The sequence below is a fragment of the Aquarana catesbeiana genome, linkage group LG12 (assembly GCF_042186555.1).
Source record: "Aquarana catesbeiana isolate 2022-GZ linkage group LG12, ASM4218655v1, whole genome shotgun sequence".
Taxonomy (NCBI): Eukaryota; Metazoa; Chordata; class Amphibia; order Anura; family Ranidae; genus Aquarana; species Aquarana catesbeiana.
Genome location: NC_133335.1, coordinates 18,585,795 through 18,603,525, shown reverse-complemented (window position 1 = coordinate 18,603,525; position 17,731 = coordinate 18,585,795). Strand labels below are relative to the sequence as shown.

At 48.0% G+C, this 17,731-nt stretch overlaps 1 protein-coding gene across 5 annotated transcripts in view; it reads left to right on the top strand.

Moving 5' to 3' along the window:
- MAPRE1 (microtubule associated protein RP/EB family member 1) overlaps positions 1-17,731 on the top strand; it is an 80,451-nt gene that overhangs the window by 45,333 nt on the left and 17,387 nt on the right. For 2 of the 5 annotated variants that reach the window (XM_073607279.1, XM_073607276.1), the window contains one exon: positions 9,517-9,642. In XM_073607279.1, coding sequence (XP_073463380.1) covers positions 9,522-9,642 — 121 coding nt within the window. In that variant the 5' untranslated portion in view covers positions 9,517-9,521. Of the gene's footprint in view, positions 1-687; positions 832-9,516; positions 9,643-17,731 lie in introns of those variants that run through there. The other 3 variants (XM_073607278.1, XM_073607277.1, XM_073607280.1) reach the window with 3 other exon arrangements.

The following is a 17,731-nucleotide window of genomic DNA, read 5'->3' as shown; positions in this document are numbered from 1 at the left end:
AATACAAATATTACATAAATATAATGCTATTGTTAACAATAATGACATTTTTTAAAATTATATTTATGTAATATTTTTTATTTATTATTTAGTTTATTTAAGTATAATAGGTATAATTAAATATATACATAAATATAATTAAAAGAATGCTGATATCAATTATAACAAATATTGACAATTAAATTGTATTTATAATAATACTATACCAAATAACAATACTTCAACAATAAATAATAATATTATATAATATTCTGTTTCTACTAATATTGTAAGTGATAAATATATCTATATATAGATTATATGCCCCCTATATGTGTCTATATTTACATTGGCCTCTGTGGATCCCCTGGCGGCGGACTGCGGGTACTACAGCGCTGCAGTATGACAGGGAGCAGGCGTGGCTCTGCAGTGCCTAGATCCCCGCCTACCAGCGGCTCATTGCGGTAGTGTCTGCACGCTAACCGTCATATCCATCTCCGCGCACACGACTGAGGAACACCTTTCCTGTTCACAACCTGTCCTCAGTCCGCGCAGTTTTCTAGGGCGCCCTCCATATTACCGTAGACACACAGGTCACGGGAACCAGGGCGTTTCGCCTTACGTAAAATGGCGCCGCAGAGGGAGACCACTGAGAAAGGGCGAGGGTGGGTCACGTGGTCGCTGGGCGGGGTCTGGAGCTCGGGCAGATAAAGAGTCACCTAGCAACAAGCGCAAGGCGTGAATGATTCATGATCTGACGTCAAGACGCACGGCACGCTTTTCTTCACGCGCGTGACATCAGCACGGGTGAGGCCGGTTTGAGAGAGGCGTAGAAGGTAACGACCGGAGCTGGTGAGGAGCGGGAACCGGCCTGGGGGAGGGTATGGGAGCCGGTGACTGTGTGCGTTGCGGGACGCCCGTTACCGGGGATCTGTCACCTCTTCTCGTCTAATGCTGAGTCTTACCTCATAGCCGATGTGTGGAGAGACTCCCAGCCTGTCCTATACAGAGCCGCCAGTCATTCATTGGTCACATATTACCCCATCTATCCATCAATTGTCACCCCTACAACCCCTGTATATATTGTCACCACCCCCCACACCACCTATATCCATTAATTGTCACCCCCACACCTCCTAGATAGAGCTATCTATATATCTCGATTGTAAACCCACACACCCCCTGTGCCCATTGATTCTCACCCCCCCTCCGTGCCCATTGATTCTCACCCCCCCCCCCCTCCGTGCCCATTGATTCTCACCCCCCCCTCCGTGCCCATTGATTCTCACCCCACCCCCCCTCCGTGCCCATTGATTCTCACCCCACCCCCCCTCCGTGCCCATTGATTCTCACCCCACCCCCCCTCCGTGCCCATTGATTCTCACCCCACCCCCCCTCCGTGCCCATTGATTCTCACCCCACCCCCCCTCCGTGCCCATTGATTATCACCCCACCCCCCCTCCGTGCCCATTGATTCTCACCCCACCCCCCCTCCGTGCCCATTGATTCTCACCCCACCCCCCCTCCGTGCCCGTTGATTCTCACCCCACCCCCCCCTCCGTGCCCGTTGATTCTCACCCCACCCCCCCTCCGTGCCCGTTGATTCTCACCCCACCCCCCCTCCGTGCCCGTTGATTCTCACCCCACCCCCCCCTCCGTGCCCGTTGATTCTCACCCCACCCCCCCCTCCGTGCCCGTTGATTCTCACCCCACCCCCCCTCCGTGCCCGTTGATTCTCACCCCACCCCCCCCCCCCCCGTGCCCGTTGATTCTCACCCCACCCCCCCCCTCCGTGCCCGTTGATTCTCACCCCACCCCCCCCTCCGTGCCCGTTGATTCTCACCCCACCCCCCCCTCCCGTGCCCGTTGATTCTCCCCCTCCCGTGCCCGTTGATTCTCCCCCTCCCGTGCCCGTTGATTCTCCCCCTCCCGTGCCCGTTGATTCTCCCCCTCCCGTGCCCGTTGATTCTCCCCCTCCCGTGCCCGTTGATTCTCCCCCTCCCGTGCCCGTTGATTCTCCCCCTCCCGTGCCCGTTGATTCTCCCCCTCCCGTGCCCGTTGATTCTCCCCCTCCCGTGCCCGTTGATTCTCCCCCTCCCGTGCCCGTTGATTCTCCCCCTCCCGTGCCCGTTGATTCTCCCCCTCCCGTGCCCGTTGATTCTCCCCCTCCCGTGCCCGTTGATTCTCCCCCTCCCGTGCCCGTTGATTCTCCCCCTCCCGTGCCCGTTGATTCTCCCCCTCCCGTGCCCGTTGATTCTCCCCCTCCCGTGCCCGTTGATTCTCCCCCTCCCGTGCCCGTTGATTCTCCCCCTCCCGTGCCCGTTGATTCTCCCCCTCCCGTGCCCGTTGATTCTCCCCCTCCCGTGCCCGTTGATTCTCCCCCTCCCGTGCTCATTGATTCAAAACTAGTGGGTTCTGAGAGTAGTTTTTCAGCTCACTTTTTATAACGTTATTTTAATGTCCAGTGTGTATGAGGCCTAAATCTTTAGATGGGTTTGTAGCTCACACTGCCTCAAATCAGTTTGGCTTTTGCATGGAATAGTTGAACATCTGTCAGATTTTTATTGTCTGTGCCTGCATTGAGGAGATGAGCTCCAAACAGGAAATGAGTTGAACGGAGGTTGGGGGCAGGAAGTAATATCTATATCTACATAAAGATGTATGATTGGCCCCTTTCACACAGGCCCTCCAATCACGTCTGCCTGTCTGTTTTTTTTTTTTTTTTTTTTTTTCCAGGTGGACCTGATCAGAAGGTCCATGTTTTCCTATGGACCAGCGGGGGGAGTAAATGGGTTTGTGTCTACCTCTGGGTCTGATCAGGCCCGCTAAATAAAAAAATGGAAGACAGTGGTTACCGCCAATAGAGCCGAGCGTCCGTTCTGCCTAAACTGAGTCCGATCAGCAGACAGAAGCCCCATTGATTGGAGCAGAGGATACCCTCTATGAAAGGGCCCTTTAAATGATCTGCCATCTCTGTTCGGTGGATTTTAAAAATCTGCTCTGAAAAATATACTTTCTGTGAATGCAGTACTTCCTTTTCTTTATACATAGGCTATTATTACTATTACAGGTACTTGTATAGAGCCATCTAATTAACGTAACGCTTTACACAGGACTTAATTCTCTTTAAATCTTGGAGCTGGCTAACAAAGTTAGGTGTTAGTCTTTTCCTCTGTATATACAATATGGGGGTGGTGGGGTGTCAGTGATTATATGGTGGGGTGTCTTTCAGCCTCAGCCTGTAATATTAAGTAACATACAATATATATCCCCTCCTGGGGTGATGCCGGCATTGTGCTCGGTGTTTTACTCAATGCATCTGGGGAGAGAGATCATGTTGGTGGCGGTGGGCATCCTCTTCGCTCTCCCTAGGTCGCCGGGTAAAGCAGCGGCCACGTCTTCTGTGAAATATGCAGAGCTGCTGCTTGAACCAATCAAAGTGTGACATGTTCCTTAGCCAGTCAATGCGCAGCCTGCCGCTTCTACAGCCAATAAAAGAGCAAAGGGGTGGCGGCTGGGCAACCAATCTGGATGCGGTGCGCAGATGACCCAAAACGTGCGCGGCTGTTATGCAGCCGACCGGAATCCTCAGTGTGCACACACAGCGTGTCAAAGCGTCATTGGTTGCTAGGACATTGGCAGTCCTTGTAACCAATGAGCGCAAGGGAGAGCGAGGAGTGGGGGGCAGCCGGAGACAGAGGGCATGCAGTGCAGCTGTCCACAGGAATGGGCTGACAAAGGCCAGGATGCAATTTCTAGTTGCCATGGCGACCTGGCGCCTGGGATTTGCCAAGCCCTGGCTTTACATATTTATACATTCACATCAGTCCCTGCCCTCAAGGAACATTTTTAACATCCCTATAACTCACATTCATACAAATAATAGGGATAGATTAGACAGGAGACAATTGACATGTTTTTGGAGTGTGGGAGGATACCGGAGTACCTGGAATTGTTGGACTATTTTTTTTTTTTTTTTTTTATATTTAGTGATTGATCCCACCTTTTTAAAGGGAAATAATAAATAAATCCTGTTCTGTAGGAGAGGATCCTCTTTGCATTGTCTCCTGTACATGGCTTGGAAGGGAACCCATTTGTAGGGCAGGCAGTAACCTGTAGGGATCCAATAAAACTTTGTCATTTTATAACCCTGCCAGAGAATCAAGCAAATTAGGGGGGGGGGGGGGGGGGTGTTAGGAAGGTTTAGCTAAAGGAGGAACTAGTCCCTGTCATGGCATCAGCAGTTCAGGTAACTTCTTGTGCGTACATTTGCCTTTCCTGACGCATGAATGCATTTTTTTTTTTTTTTTTATCGCTGTACTATTCTTGGCATACAAATTAATGAAAAAACGGCATGTTGTAACCTTTCTGGATTGGATCAGGCTCACTTAAAGCTGAGTTCCACCCAAGAATGGAACTTCTGCGGTGTCACATTTGGCACCTTTCAGGGGAGAGGGGGAAGCAGATACCGGTCTAATACAGGTATTTTGCTCCCTCTTCCGGGCATAGATGACCGAGCCACCCCCAGGTATCTACGCCACTTCCGGTGCCATCTCCCCCCCTGCTGCCTTCTAGGAGACACACAGGTCCCAGAAGACAGCAGGGACCAGTGGGATTGCGCAGCGCGAGTCGTGCAGTAGGGAACCAGGAAGTGAAGCCGCAAGGCTCAACTTCCTGATTCCCTTACTGAAGATGGCGACAGCAGCACCCGAGAGCCGAGGGAGAGATCAGCTTCGGGTGCGGACATCGCGGGCGCCCTGGACAGGTACGTTTCCTTATTTTAAGACCGCAGCTGCAGTATTTGCAGCTACTGACTTTAAAAAAAAAAAAAAAAAAGATTTGGCAGAACTCCGCTTTAAGAATAAGGGGGCTGGGGGGGATCCTGCAGCAGAGAAGGTTTTTTTCACCTTTTTAATGTATCATAGTGACTCCAGTGCGCATGTGCAGGTATGACATCCTTGTGGCCTAACAGCCATTCAAGCAGCTGAAGAGGACCGGGCAGATGGAAGCACTGGGAGCTCAGTGCTGGAGGGCTTCACAGGGAAGTCTCATCATGGGGGTTGATTTACTAAAACTAGAGTGCAAAATCTGGTGCAGCTGTGCATGGTGGCCAGTTGGCTTCTATATTCAGCTTGTTCAATTTAGATCTTTCAATCCAAGACTTTTTTTAATTTTTTTTTACGTTCCGCAAGCACACCGCTCCAGTGTGAAAGCACTCTGGCTTTCACACTGGAGTGACAGGAGAGGCGCTTTGCAGGCGCTATTTTTACCGCTTAAACGCCTGTAAAGCACCTCGGTGTGAAAGTAGTCTTAAAGTGATTGTAAAGGCTCGTTGTTTGTTACTTTAAATAAATTTTAAAAAGTCATACTTGCCTCCACTGTGCTGTACTGTGAGTGGCCCCGATCCTTGACTTCTGGGGTCCCTCGGCGGCTCCTCCTCACATCAGGTAACCCTCTAGGAGAAGCGCTCTCCCGGGGGTTTACCTTGCAGGCACGCTCGAGTCCAGCATTCGGCGTTCATAGACGCGAATGCCGAACTTGGCCCCGCCGAATTGGATTTGATTGACAGCAATGGGAACCAATGGCTGCACTGCCATCAATCTATCCAATCAAGAGCCCGGACTTCCATGCAGAGAGGGACAGCGTGCGTCTGCTGAGGGAAATACGAGGTTCAGGTAAGTAAAACGGGGGGGGGGCGGTGACTGCCAGAAGTATTTTCGCCTTAATGCATAAGATTCATTAAGGTGAAAAGACACACGGGTTTATAACCCCTTTAAGCAGGGGTCTCAAACTGGTGGCCCTCCAGCTGTTGCAAAACTACAAGTCCTATCATGCTTCTGCCTGTGAGAGTCATGCTTGTAACTGTCCGCCTTACAATGCCTCAATGGACTTGTAGCTTCGCAACAGCTGGAGGGTCGCCAGTTTGAGACCTCTGCTTTAAAGCGAAGCTCCAGGCTTCTTCAGAAAAAAATTAAATCAGCAGCTACAAATTCTGTAGCTGCTGACTTTTATATATTGGGGCACTTGCCTGTCCAGGAATCCAGCAGTGTCTTCACCTGAGCCGATTTGTTGGTTTTTTTTTTTTTTCAATCTTCCCTTGGGTGCTGCCGCCACCATTTCTTATAAGGGCTTAACAGCTGGCTCCCCGCTGTGCTTTGTGAATGGCCTGGTAGCAGGTGAAGGAGGAAAGGTAGAGCCCTTTCACACTGGGGCGGGGGGGTGGCGTCGGCAGTAAAACGCCGCTATTATTAGCGGCGTTTTACCGTCGGTATGCGGCCGCTAGCGGGGTGGTTTTGCCCCCCGCTAGCGGCCGAGAAAGGGTTAAATACCACCGCAAAGCCCCTCTGCAGAGGCGCTTTGCCGGCGGTATAGCCGCGCCGTCCTATTGATTTCAATGGGCAGGAGCGGTATACACTCCGCTCCTTCACCGCTCCGAAGATGCTGCTAGCAGAACTTTTTTTACCGTCCTGCCAGCGCATCGCTCCAGTGTGAAAGCCCTCGAGGCTTTCACACTGGAATGAAAGCAGCGGCACTTTCGGGTCGGTTTGCAGGCGCTATTATTAGCGCAATAGCGCCTGCAAACCGCCCCAGTGTGAAAGGGCTCGTACTGAACTTGTGGATGACTTTGGCCGCGGCGAAATCACCAGAAAGTGGGTACCTGTCAAAACCAGGTACCTGGTTCCCCTGAAAGGTGCCAAATGTGGCAGTGGAGGGGGGAGGAGGAGGTAAACAAGCAGAGCTTCCCATTTTGGGTGGAGCTCCGCTTTGACGCTTCAAAGGCTAAGTCCACCTTTTGCAAAAATAAACAAATGCACCTACCATATTTGCAGAAACAAGTGCATTTATTATTTGCAGCGCGTTCCATCTGTAATCGATGAACCGCAGTTGCAGTGCCTGTCTTTTCTTGCAGCCCTGTGCTGAGGTGTGTACTTTACTTTAGCTTTCTAACAATCTATCAATGGACTACAAGTGCAGTGGCAGATGAGAAGATGGGACCTGTAGTTTATTCATTCACAGGTCTCCATAAATTAAATACATGAGTGTGCTGGCAGAGGTCTGCTTGGCACCCTAAATATAGTTGTGGCACAGTCTTAAAAGTGGAGTTATCATTTAAAGCTGATTGTTTTGTGTCCTTGGGGACACAAGGAAGTGGTTTGTTTGGAGGGGGGGGGGGGGGGGGGGGATGGTCTTGTTTAAAGATCGTTTGCAATTCAAATGGCTCTCATGGAAACCATTGTAAACGTTGTGCTGAGTGTGCTTTATTGAACAGGCTGCATTACCCTACAGCAATCCGCCTTCTGTAACTTCCCTTTTCAGACATTGTTAGGACAGTAGCAGGTTGAGGAATGTGTTCAGTTAGGGGATTGTAAATGGGATGTAAACAGATTCCAGGAATGATTTGGCCTCCGACTAACAGCCAATGAGCTAAAAGTGAAAAATGAGGTCCTACTAGACGACTGCAGGTTGGCCCCTTTTGCAGGTACAGCTATGTAAAAAAACTACAAAGAAGTGCCTATACTGTGTAAAATCCAGTAATACGCGGCCTCATCCTACTCTGCACATTCTGTTCTCTATTGTTAGACACTGCCGAGTTTGTAGAAGCCGATCTGCTGACAGCCTTAAAGGAGAAGTTCAACCAAAGCTCATTGGGCTGTACTTCTGTGGATCACAAGAGTGCAGTTCACCCCCTGAAGCCTGCTGTCGGCTGACTTCAGAGTCTGTCCAGGCTCGGGAAAGATCCTGACTATATGGTCGGGATCCGCCCACATGCCTGGACCCGCACCCCTTCTGTGAGCCTGATCCAGCCGATCCTACCCCTCCATAGCTTGGCGCTCCAGTGAGCGCAGGGGGGGGGGGGGGGCAGCACAGAGCACACCACATTTAAATTGACGGCTTTAGTTTTGCTTTGATTTACTGCTGCTCAGGGGCTCTGGGCGTCAGCAAAATGGCAGCCTCCAGCAAGAAGAAACGGGCAATTTACAGCACACACAAATGCTGGTCACAGAATTATTAATGTGGAAAGTAAAGAACTTTGTTTTTTTTTTTTTTTTTTTTTATCAAGTTAGAATGAGTAAAGTTCTGCTTTAAACAGCAACTCTAGGCAGATGTAAAACAGACATTTATTCAGCGCCGTATTAAACACTTGCCGCATATTTTACTGCGGCCGGCATGAGCAGGCTGGATCACGCACAGCCAGTTCCAGGTTATCATGCCACTTCTATGACAGCTGTCTGGTGGTGGAGGCTCGGGCATCACGTAGATCAGGGGTCGGCAACCTGGGGCCCTCCAGCTGTTGAACTACATTTCCCATGAGGGATTGCAAGGCTGGCAGAAATACTCCCAGAGCCATGATGGGACTTGTAGTTCTGCAACAGCTGGAGGAGCCCCAGGTTGCCTACCCCTGACGTAGGTGATCCCCCGGCTTCGCATTAATGTAGGCGTAGTTTGTGTCTCATCCCATGCAGGAAAGAGAAGTCTGCAGCATGTAAAGCGGTTTTAGCAATTGAAGATGATTTCCACAAGGCCAGGGTTGCACTGATACCATTATCTGTACCGATTTGAGTGTTTTCATAAGTATTCGTGACAATGCTTTGATGCCCAAAACCAATGCCTTGCTGTGCAATATAAGCCCATATAAAATGACTGGACTCAAATAGCACTGCAAAGAATTGCATGCGGGAATACGGTTCCCACACTGCTCCTGTGTGAACTTAGGTTTGTCATAGTGATTTCAGCCGGGGGTCCCCCAGGAGCAGTGGGGAAAACTGGAAACGCACTGCATTCCTGGTAAAAATCGCTTGCCTTTCTTTGCAGTGTAATTTTGAGGCCATTCGATTTTGTATGGGCTCAAATCGTAAGCAAAGGTATTGGTACTCGCTGGCTTATCACTATCGGTGCAACCCTATTTATGGCGTCATTAAAGTGGTTGTAAAGGCACAAGGTTTTTTACCTTCGTACATTCTATGCATTAAGTTAAAAAAACCTGTGTGCAGCAAGCCCCCTCCCCCCCATACATGAACCCCGTCTCAATCCAGCAATGTCGACGAGAGCCTCTCTGGGGACTCGCACTCTTTATTGGTTATTGGCGGGAGCCAATCACAGCCAGTGAGCCAATTGGACGATGGAGGGGCGGTTGAACTGCGGCTCCTTGTGTGACTGGGGGACACAGAGCCTCGGTTGCACCCATAGCAAGCTGCTTTCTGTGGGGGTACCTGACAGGAGGGAGAGGCCAGGAGCACCGGCGGGGGACCCGAGAGGACCATTACACAGAGCAGATAAGTATATCATTTAATTTATTTTTTTGTTAAAATGAGATTTACAATCACTTTAATAGAATCAGTGTTTCAATATTGGCAAGAAAACCCCCTTTACAAGAACAATAATTCCTGCCAGCAGCTAACATTAGTACGTGTCTGTGCAGGCAATGATGATGCAACGGTCTGCCATCGCAGTAACATAGAGGGGATAATGTAGGGCCTGTATGGAAAAGCCGTTTTATGTTTTCATTTAGATTTTTGTATGTTTTTTTTATTTCAGACGAAATGGCGGTTAATGTTTATTCCACATCAGTGACAAGTGACAATCTGAGTCGTCATGACATGCTGGCATGGATCAACGAATCTCTGCAACTCAACCTGACCAAGATAGAGCAACTCTGTTCAGGTAACATGAAAGTGTCCTACTAAATGGAGAAACATGAATAATAGTATTCTAAGGGGAACTGCAGATGAAGAATTCATAAAGCAGCCTGCATCTGTATGTTTGTTTTTTTTTCTTTAGGGGCCAATTGTGGAGAAAAATATTACAAAATAATTTGGGCTTTTAGCAGTAACTAGAGCCTGATCCTGATTGGCCCATCAATTTAAACGCAGTCGACCCCTCGTTCCATATTTAGGAGCAAACACTTCTGTGGAACCTTCACACATCCTAATCTGTAATACACGTCGACGCGTTATTTTCCTGTACTTCTATTAATATGCAAATTTGGTGAGAATGGGTTGATGCTCTGCTGTCTGTACTGTGCCTCTCCACCGCTCTCCTTCCTGATGCTTCTCTCTCATCAACCACTTCAGCTCCAACTTTTTTAACATCCTTCGTGACAGGCAATTTTTTTGTTGTGTGGCACTGCTTTACTTTAAAATGGTTTTAAACCTTTGTTTAAAAAAAAAAAAAAAAAAAATTAACAAATGTGCCTATACTTGCCCTTTTCCTCTGCTTCTGTGGTCCCACGCTGGTGCTCCAGGCAGGTCTTTTTATGGGGGCGCCTATGTACACTCCCTCGCGAGTCCCACTGCTGCGTCCATTGGACTCTGCCTCACTCCTTTGTCATGGCATTTGATGGAGAACAGCAGGAACCAAGCTGCCCAATGAGGAGGGAGACAGCGGTTTGAGCCGCTGCTGTCATGCACATCGCTGGATTTTTTTTTCCATTTTCTGCTATAAAAACATTTAAAAAAAAGACAAAAAAACTTTGGCTCCGTTCACATCTAGGCGTTGCTATTTTACAGGCTTTTTTTTGGGGGGGGGGCTTTTTTGCCGTGTTTTTGTACAGGCGTTTTGAAGTTCAAAGGGTCACCAATGTGAAAGAATAAAAATACCTGTAATCTGCTAAAAAAAAAAAAAAAAAAAAAAAGCAGCTCATGTACTTTTTTGAGCGACAGGCGTTTTTTGCTTCAGGCGAGAGAACGCTCAGATGTGAACAAGGGCCATTGAAATGAATGGTATTGGACTTGTTGGGTTGTTTTTTTTTTTTTTTTTTTTTTTGGGGTCAGGCTTAGAGCAGAAAAACGCCTTGATGTGAACGGAGCCTTAAGTTTTGGTCAATCTGTATTCTGGTACAGGTTTTGGTTAAAAAAAAAAATCCCAATTAGAGTATATTGATTGGTTTGTGTGTATGTATTTATAGATATTATTATTCAGGATTTATATAGCGCCAACAGTTTGCGCAGCGCTTTACAACATCAGGGAAGATAGAACAATTACAATACAATTAAATACGGGAGGGATTAGAGGGCCCTGCTAGATAGATTGTAAACTATATATACAATATTTTATTTATTTTCTTAACTAGTAATGGTGGAGATCAGCAACTTTTATAACAGGACTGCGATAGTGCAGCGGGCAACCTGCCACTGACATCAATGCTATTATTACAGTGATCAGTGCTGCCAATATACTCACTGTACTAATGACACTGGGCAGGAAGGATTTAACACCTAGGTTGACCAAGGAGTTAAATATGTGCCTAACAAGTGTTCGTGTGTACAGTGTGCTGCTTTTACTGGGGATCCAGTTAGGCACGCGCCCCCCTACCTGGAAAAAACAGAATTCCGTATATATGTTTTGATTCTGTGCAGCTGCCCACTCTGTAGCAGTAAAGCTACACTGCGTGGTCATCAACTGGTTAAAGCGGCTCCTGGATCTTGGGAAATTGTTATGTGAGCAAATCTTGTTTGGTAACTGCTATTTCTCCCAAGATTCTGCCCAGGTTTCATCCTCCCTGCTCAGCTCACTAAACAAGAGCGATTGTTTGTGGCAACTGGCTAATGCTGCCAGTGGGGGTACACAGCCGCGATCACCGCAGGTGTAGAGAGAAGTGACAATTGCCTCTTCCATCCTTGGCTTGTGGGGTTTTTTTTTTTTTTTTTTTTTTTTTTTCTTTAAAGCTAATTTCCAGGCAAATATTGAGCACCTCCCCCTTTAACCTCTCTTGTATGGAAAGATCTATTCACATTCTGTCATCCAAGTCTCAACTGTGCCATTTCCAGGTGAGCGTGCTGCTAAATGAGTGCTGTACATGCGTCCACTTTGACTGGTCTGTCAACATCCCCTTTCTCTGACATCGTGGCTGCTGACCCCTCTTCTGCTTCCTGGGACGACTCTGCTGCTGGGCAGACAATAGGAAGTGTCCATATTGTGCAGGCAGTGACACGGACACCTGAAAAAGCACCCCTCCTGTTAACTGAACAGGAGGGGAGACTTGGAGCTGGAGTATTGGACGACCATGGCAATGGGTGTAAAAAAATAAAAAAAATATTTTTTTTTTTTTTTTTTTTTTTTTTTGGGCATACTAGTGATCACTTGGAAGGGATAGGTGGGTTTAATATTTGCCTGGTGATGGGCTTCAAATGCAGCACTAAAAACCTCCGAATTTAAAAGCCAGAGCTCCAATGAAACCAGAAAAAATTTACTGAAGTCATTAATGAATAAATATAATAGTTAAGCACATGGCGTACTACATAAAGCATCGGTGTCACTGTGTATTGTTCTGTGTGCTCAACATATTGTTTTTTGTATTTATGACCTCCTGATAATTCTTTGTTTCATTGGGCGTGCTGGCTTTTTGTTCTGAAGTTATCACATTGTTCAACTATTAAAGAATAAGTTCACCTTTGGGAATATGTTACAGGTTCCACCCATTTTTAGAGTGTAACGTGTTCCTGCAGCTGTGCTCCACCCTTGTCGCCGCAGTTCTGTGAATGACCGCCTACAGAAGGCTTATGGCTTGTAGTTGTCGGTGAGCTGCGAGTGTGCTTGTGAGTGCACTCATAGTCCATTGAATTTCCTTTTTATTCAGGAACTGCCTGCCTGTATGGGAAGTACGGGCAGACGGCTAAACTGACAAGTCCGCAGCAGCGTGGCATTGCACCCACAATCTGCTGATCTCCGGGTGCAATGCGTTACAGGCTCCTAAGGAGAAAACAAAAATTGTAAATGCACATTTTTTGCAGGTAAAACAAAATGTGCATCTTATTCATCTGCTGTCGGGATACGCTGATCTGTGGCTGCAGCCCGCTGATCGAGACGTATTCCAAAAAGACTTTTCGACAGAAGTCGATCATTGGTTTGACTCCTATCAAGCGAAAGTGGTCCCACATATATCTAAATTTGCTCGCTCCCCGCTGAACTGGCTGAATTTTGATCCATCTGTGGCTAGCTTTAGTTGGCTTAGGTTTCCCTGTTTGGTGTCCAGGACAATGTCGGGTTGTGTTGTGTGTTTTTTATTTTTTGTCATTGACAGTTGAGTTGCAGTCATTTGCAGCCTTCTCTTGTGTGGCTTCTGTGTTGTTGCTCAGTGACTCTCTTCACTCTTCTTTTTTTGTCCCATTGTAACAATGCTTGCTTTGAGAATGCTAAATAACTGGTCAGTTGAGACTACTGGTTAAAATCGTTAGAGCTTCCAGTGCTAGGGCAACAAAGTATAGCTGAAGGCAAAACGTCTTCCCCTTCTTCTTCTTCTCTCTCTTTTTTTTTTTTTTTTTTTTTTTTTTTTTTTTTGTAGAGTGGCGATGAATTAAAACCTTTGTCTGGGTTTTTATTGCTGTCTCTGACCCCACTTGGGAGGTTCACCCTCCTTTATTTGTCATGTTTACAATTATCAGTGAAAGGAAAATCCCACATTTTGGGTTGTCCCCAGAAAAGTCGGATGGGGAAAATCTTGCAATGGGGGGGGACACTAGTTCTGGTGACCTGGGGGACCCCAAGAGATTTTGTTAATTAGCAGGGATTTCCTCTCACTTCCTGTTTGGCTATGGTACAGAAAGCTAAGGAAAATCTCACCAATGGGACAAACATGGCAAAAATAAACGTAAACTTTAACCCTTTAGCTGCAAGGTCCTTACTTTGCACGGACCTAACAGTGGGTGGTTTTACACACATTCCCAGTGGCTACAGCCACCGGAATTGTTTGTAAATCTGACAAGTAGACTCCTGCCTGTCAGATGGAGGCATTCAGGCTGCTGAGCTGCCGCCAGATTGCTTCCTGTAACAAGCCTCTTTCTCGCTCGGTTCCACTCTCCCGTCACTCCTCTGCAGCTATTGAATCAGATTGCAACGTCTGATGGTTCGGTCATCCAATGGTCCGGGATTAGAACCACAGCTATGTGCCGTTCCAACCCGGTTGTGATAGCTCAGAACAAACACCAGGCAGGCTGTATGTAAGTTCAACCAGGAATCTCTATTGACAAAATACAGGCTTTTATACACTCAAAGTGGAGATGCAGACCTCCTGCTTATATTACTCTAACAATACAGCTGTAACCTAATTAACCTAATTAACATGAGCTAATTAACTAATCCCTTTAGACAGCCTAGATGACTCAGACATGACCGTTAGGCCAGACTGGCCATCTTGTAGTTCAGAAAATCCAATCAACATTATCACAATCAACATAGACTCTTCTTCACACAATAGCAGAGTTAATTAACACAAATAACAGTGGGGAGCTAATGACTCTTAGATCCCATAGTAGACTTATTTACAATACACATTTTAGCAGACATCAGCATCTCCCAACAGCATCTGTCCCAGCATTATGAATCAGCCACTATTCCAATATGGCAAATCCAGGGTCCCCAGACATACAGCTCACAAAGAGCTCCGTTCCCTCAAATGTAAGGGCCCCTGATCGATCGGCAAGAGGCTAGCATACAGTCCCCTCCAAAAGTCTCCTTCCCGGCTAGGTCTGTCACACTTCCATCCCTAGCGCCCCCTGCCATGTATCCCAGGCTCCACTTGCCCATCTGCGGGCCTGAGACCGACATAGTAGATGCTGCCAGGTAGAGGGAAGGGTGAAGAGCAGGGACACATGTCCCCTCTCATCTCCTCCTTTGTTGCTGACACGGAAAGTGACATTTTTGCCATCGCTTCCGGGTCAGCCTCTGTCCCCGGCCTGGATGGGTGGAAAAGAATGTAATGCAGTGCAATCTGCACTGCATTACATTCAGTGGAGCACAGGGGAGATATCCACGGTCTAAAAGACTGTAGATGTCTCCTTAAAGAAAACCTGTCACCAAAACATCATCACATAGGATACTTTCTCCAAGCGTCTTCCAGAACAGCTCATGAGACCTAGGGCTTCTCCTACCAGGACAGGAAACGCGTTACCCCCACCAGATAAAAGGGCAGTCCTCCAGGCTCCATGTCGGTTATTCGTGTTTCCTCGGGGGGGGGGGGGGTGTAACCTGTTCCTGGAACCTGGTCCCCTAGGTCTCAGGCTCTAAATGACTGTTTGGGGTATGTCGCTAACTTTTTTCCTCTGCCAGAAGCAGCATCTCCGCTGGGGAAGTTGGCTGTGCTGCTGTCCCCTGTTCTCAGTGCCTGGAGAGGGCCAGGACCGGGGTGATGTCGGCTCCCAAGCGCGGTGTATAGCACAAAGGCTCAAGCAGAGGTAGAGCTCAGCGGTATTCTTTACCCGCAGGCAGCGTGGCTTGTATGTGCAGGGGAAAGAGGGAAGCTGCGGCGCTCGAGGAGGCAGAGCTACTGCACTCCAAGCTGGCCCACAGGAAGTACCCAACGAGCGTCACTTCCAGGGCATATGACCTCATCGGACGCCGGTTCTGCATAAACGGCAAGACCAGGGGACGCTGGCTGCTGGTGTTTTATGGTGCGAAGCTATGGACGACCAGATGGGCAGGATGGATCCTTCTGCAGTACCTGCACAGGCAGTGGATGCAGTCCCCAACTGCAACACCTGCCAGGTTAGCCTGGAGTGTTTTGTCACCCTCTTGCGATCCTTGTGAGTGTTACCTTCCCCTCCCCCCTCTGTAGAATTGGGTACAAGGGGACACATTTCCTCCCTCCTGCATGAGGTGTTACGGAGTGATGGGTGGCTTATAGTTACATTGTGGGTCATTTATTTTGTCTCTCAGACCAAGTCCCAGGACAAGGCCCAAGCGCAGCCACCAAAAAGGAAATTTGCAGTTTGCGCAAACAAATTGAGCTCCTCATGGAGTAAAGCAGTTTGCCGCACCTGTATAGAAGGCCTGGAAAAGGAAGACCCAGTAGCCTCCTGTCAGAAAATGCTGACTTCTGTTAGAGATGAGCTTGCGTCTACCTTTAGCTCATTTAAAACTCTAGTTGACAAGCTTCAGGCTCCAGCAGAGGGTTCGTCTCCAAATAGGGCTTCAGTCAGTAGCACTCCACAGCAGGCGGAGAGTGAAGACTCTGAGGCTGAAGCCAGATCTACCTGTTCTTCTCTGGAAGATTCAGGGTCAGATATAGGGCCCAGGGATAGAGAATCCACAAGAGGCTCAAGGTTTAAGTCTCTTCTTTAGAAGATGTTGAGTTATTAAAGGCTACAACACTTGAGTTGGTAGAAGAGGAGGTACAATTATCCAAACATGATCTTATGTACAAGGGTTTGCGAAGTCTAGAGTTTTTCCAGTGCGTAGTTCCCTTCTTGATACTAACTAGAGTGGGAAAATCCATAGAGAAAACCTTTCTTTTCTGGTAACCTAAAAAGGTTTCCATTTGAGGACACAGCCAGGGCTGGTGCAAGGATTTTTGACACCCTAGGCGAAACCTCACTTTTCTGCCCCCCTTGACTCCACCCCCTTTCCCCTTCCCATGTAAACCCCACCTTTTTAATGAAGCGCCCATCAAATGCAGCCACACCAGTGCATATCAATGCAGCCTATGAGCGCCCATCAAATGCAACCTCCCCAGGGCATATGAATGCAGCCTCGCTGGCACCCGTCAAATGCAGCCTACCAGTGCACATCAATGAATGTTTGCTTGCTTCCATTCATTTGGGAGTCAGAACACAGACACAGTCCTTCGCCACTGCTGCGCCTCTGACACTATGTGCTAACGGAGTGGTGGCTGCCTGCTGAGACTTACTTGCTTGCAGCAGAGTGAAGAGAGTAGGAACACCAGTGGCCGGGTGCCCTAAGCAGCAGGGTGCCCTAGGCGGCTGCCTAGTTTGCCTAGGTGTAGCACCGGCCCTGGACACAGCGCAGCCGTGGAACAAAAATCCTAAGTTGGACGCACCTCTTTCAAAGGTTTAAAAAAACTCGGACTTAGCGTTTGACGATATGGGCACGTTTAAGGACCCAATGTACAAAAGAGGGGATATCCTTCTCCACAGAGCCTGGGAATCAGCTGTTGGGAATCTTAAACCAGCTCTGGCCTCCACATGTGTAGCCAGAAATTTGGAAGTATGGCTGCTGGCAGGTACCTCCTAGAGAGCAGATTTTGAAGTCTTTCCCTCCTTTTTCGTGCAGTGGGGTTTTTAGCTGATTCTTCCGCAGAGTCGGTAAGAATGTCAGCCAGGACTTTGGCCTTAGTGAATTTGGCCACAAGAAGCCTATGGCTTAAAACCTGGTCAGGTGATACTGCCTCAAAGTTGCGCCTATGTTGGCTTCCCTTAACAGGTGATCATCTTTTTGTCCCAGGACTGCAGGAGGCACTGGAACGCACAGCCGATAGGAAAAAGGCTTTTCCAGAGAAAAAGAAAAACCCGACAGCCAGAAAAAATTTTCGTGGCCAAAGTAGGCAGCAAGGTCCTATAGAAAAGGACAATGGGCCCAAAAAACATTGGACAGGGCACAAAAGCAGCGGTAGAGGGGGTGTCTTGTTTAATCCTCCTCAACAACCCGCCAAGCCACAGTGACTCATGTCCCCCAGTGGGAGGAAGATTGAGGGCCTTTCTTCCACAATGGGCAGCAGTTATGTCAAGTCCATCCTGGACCTAGTGACCAATGGGTACAGGCTGGAATTTTCTCGCCAACCACCAGAGAGGTTATTGGTCACCTTCCCTCCCCAAGATCGGGAAAAAGCGAAGGCTCTGGGTCTCCAAATTGGAGACTTAGATTAAAAAGTCCTGATCCCTGTTCCCTCGTCAGATCGGGGGCAAGGGGTTTTATACCCATATATTTGTCATCAGAAAGCCGTCTGAAAAGTATTGGCTTATCCTGAACCTTCGGTCTTTAAACCGTTCAATCAGATAGCACTTTTGTTTGGAGACGGTAC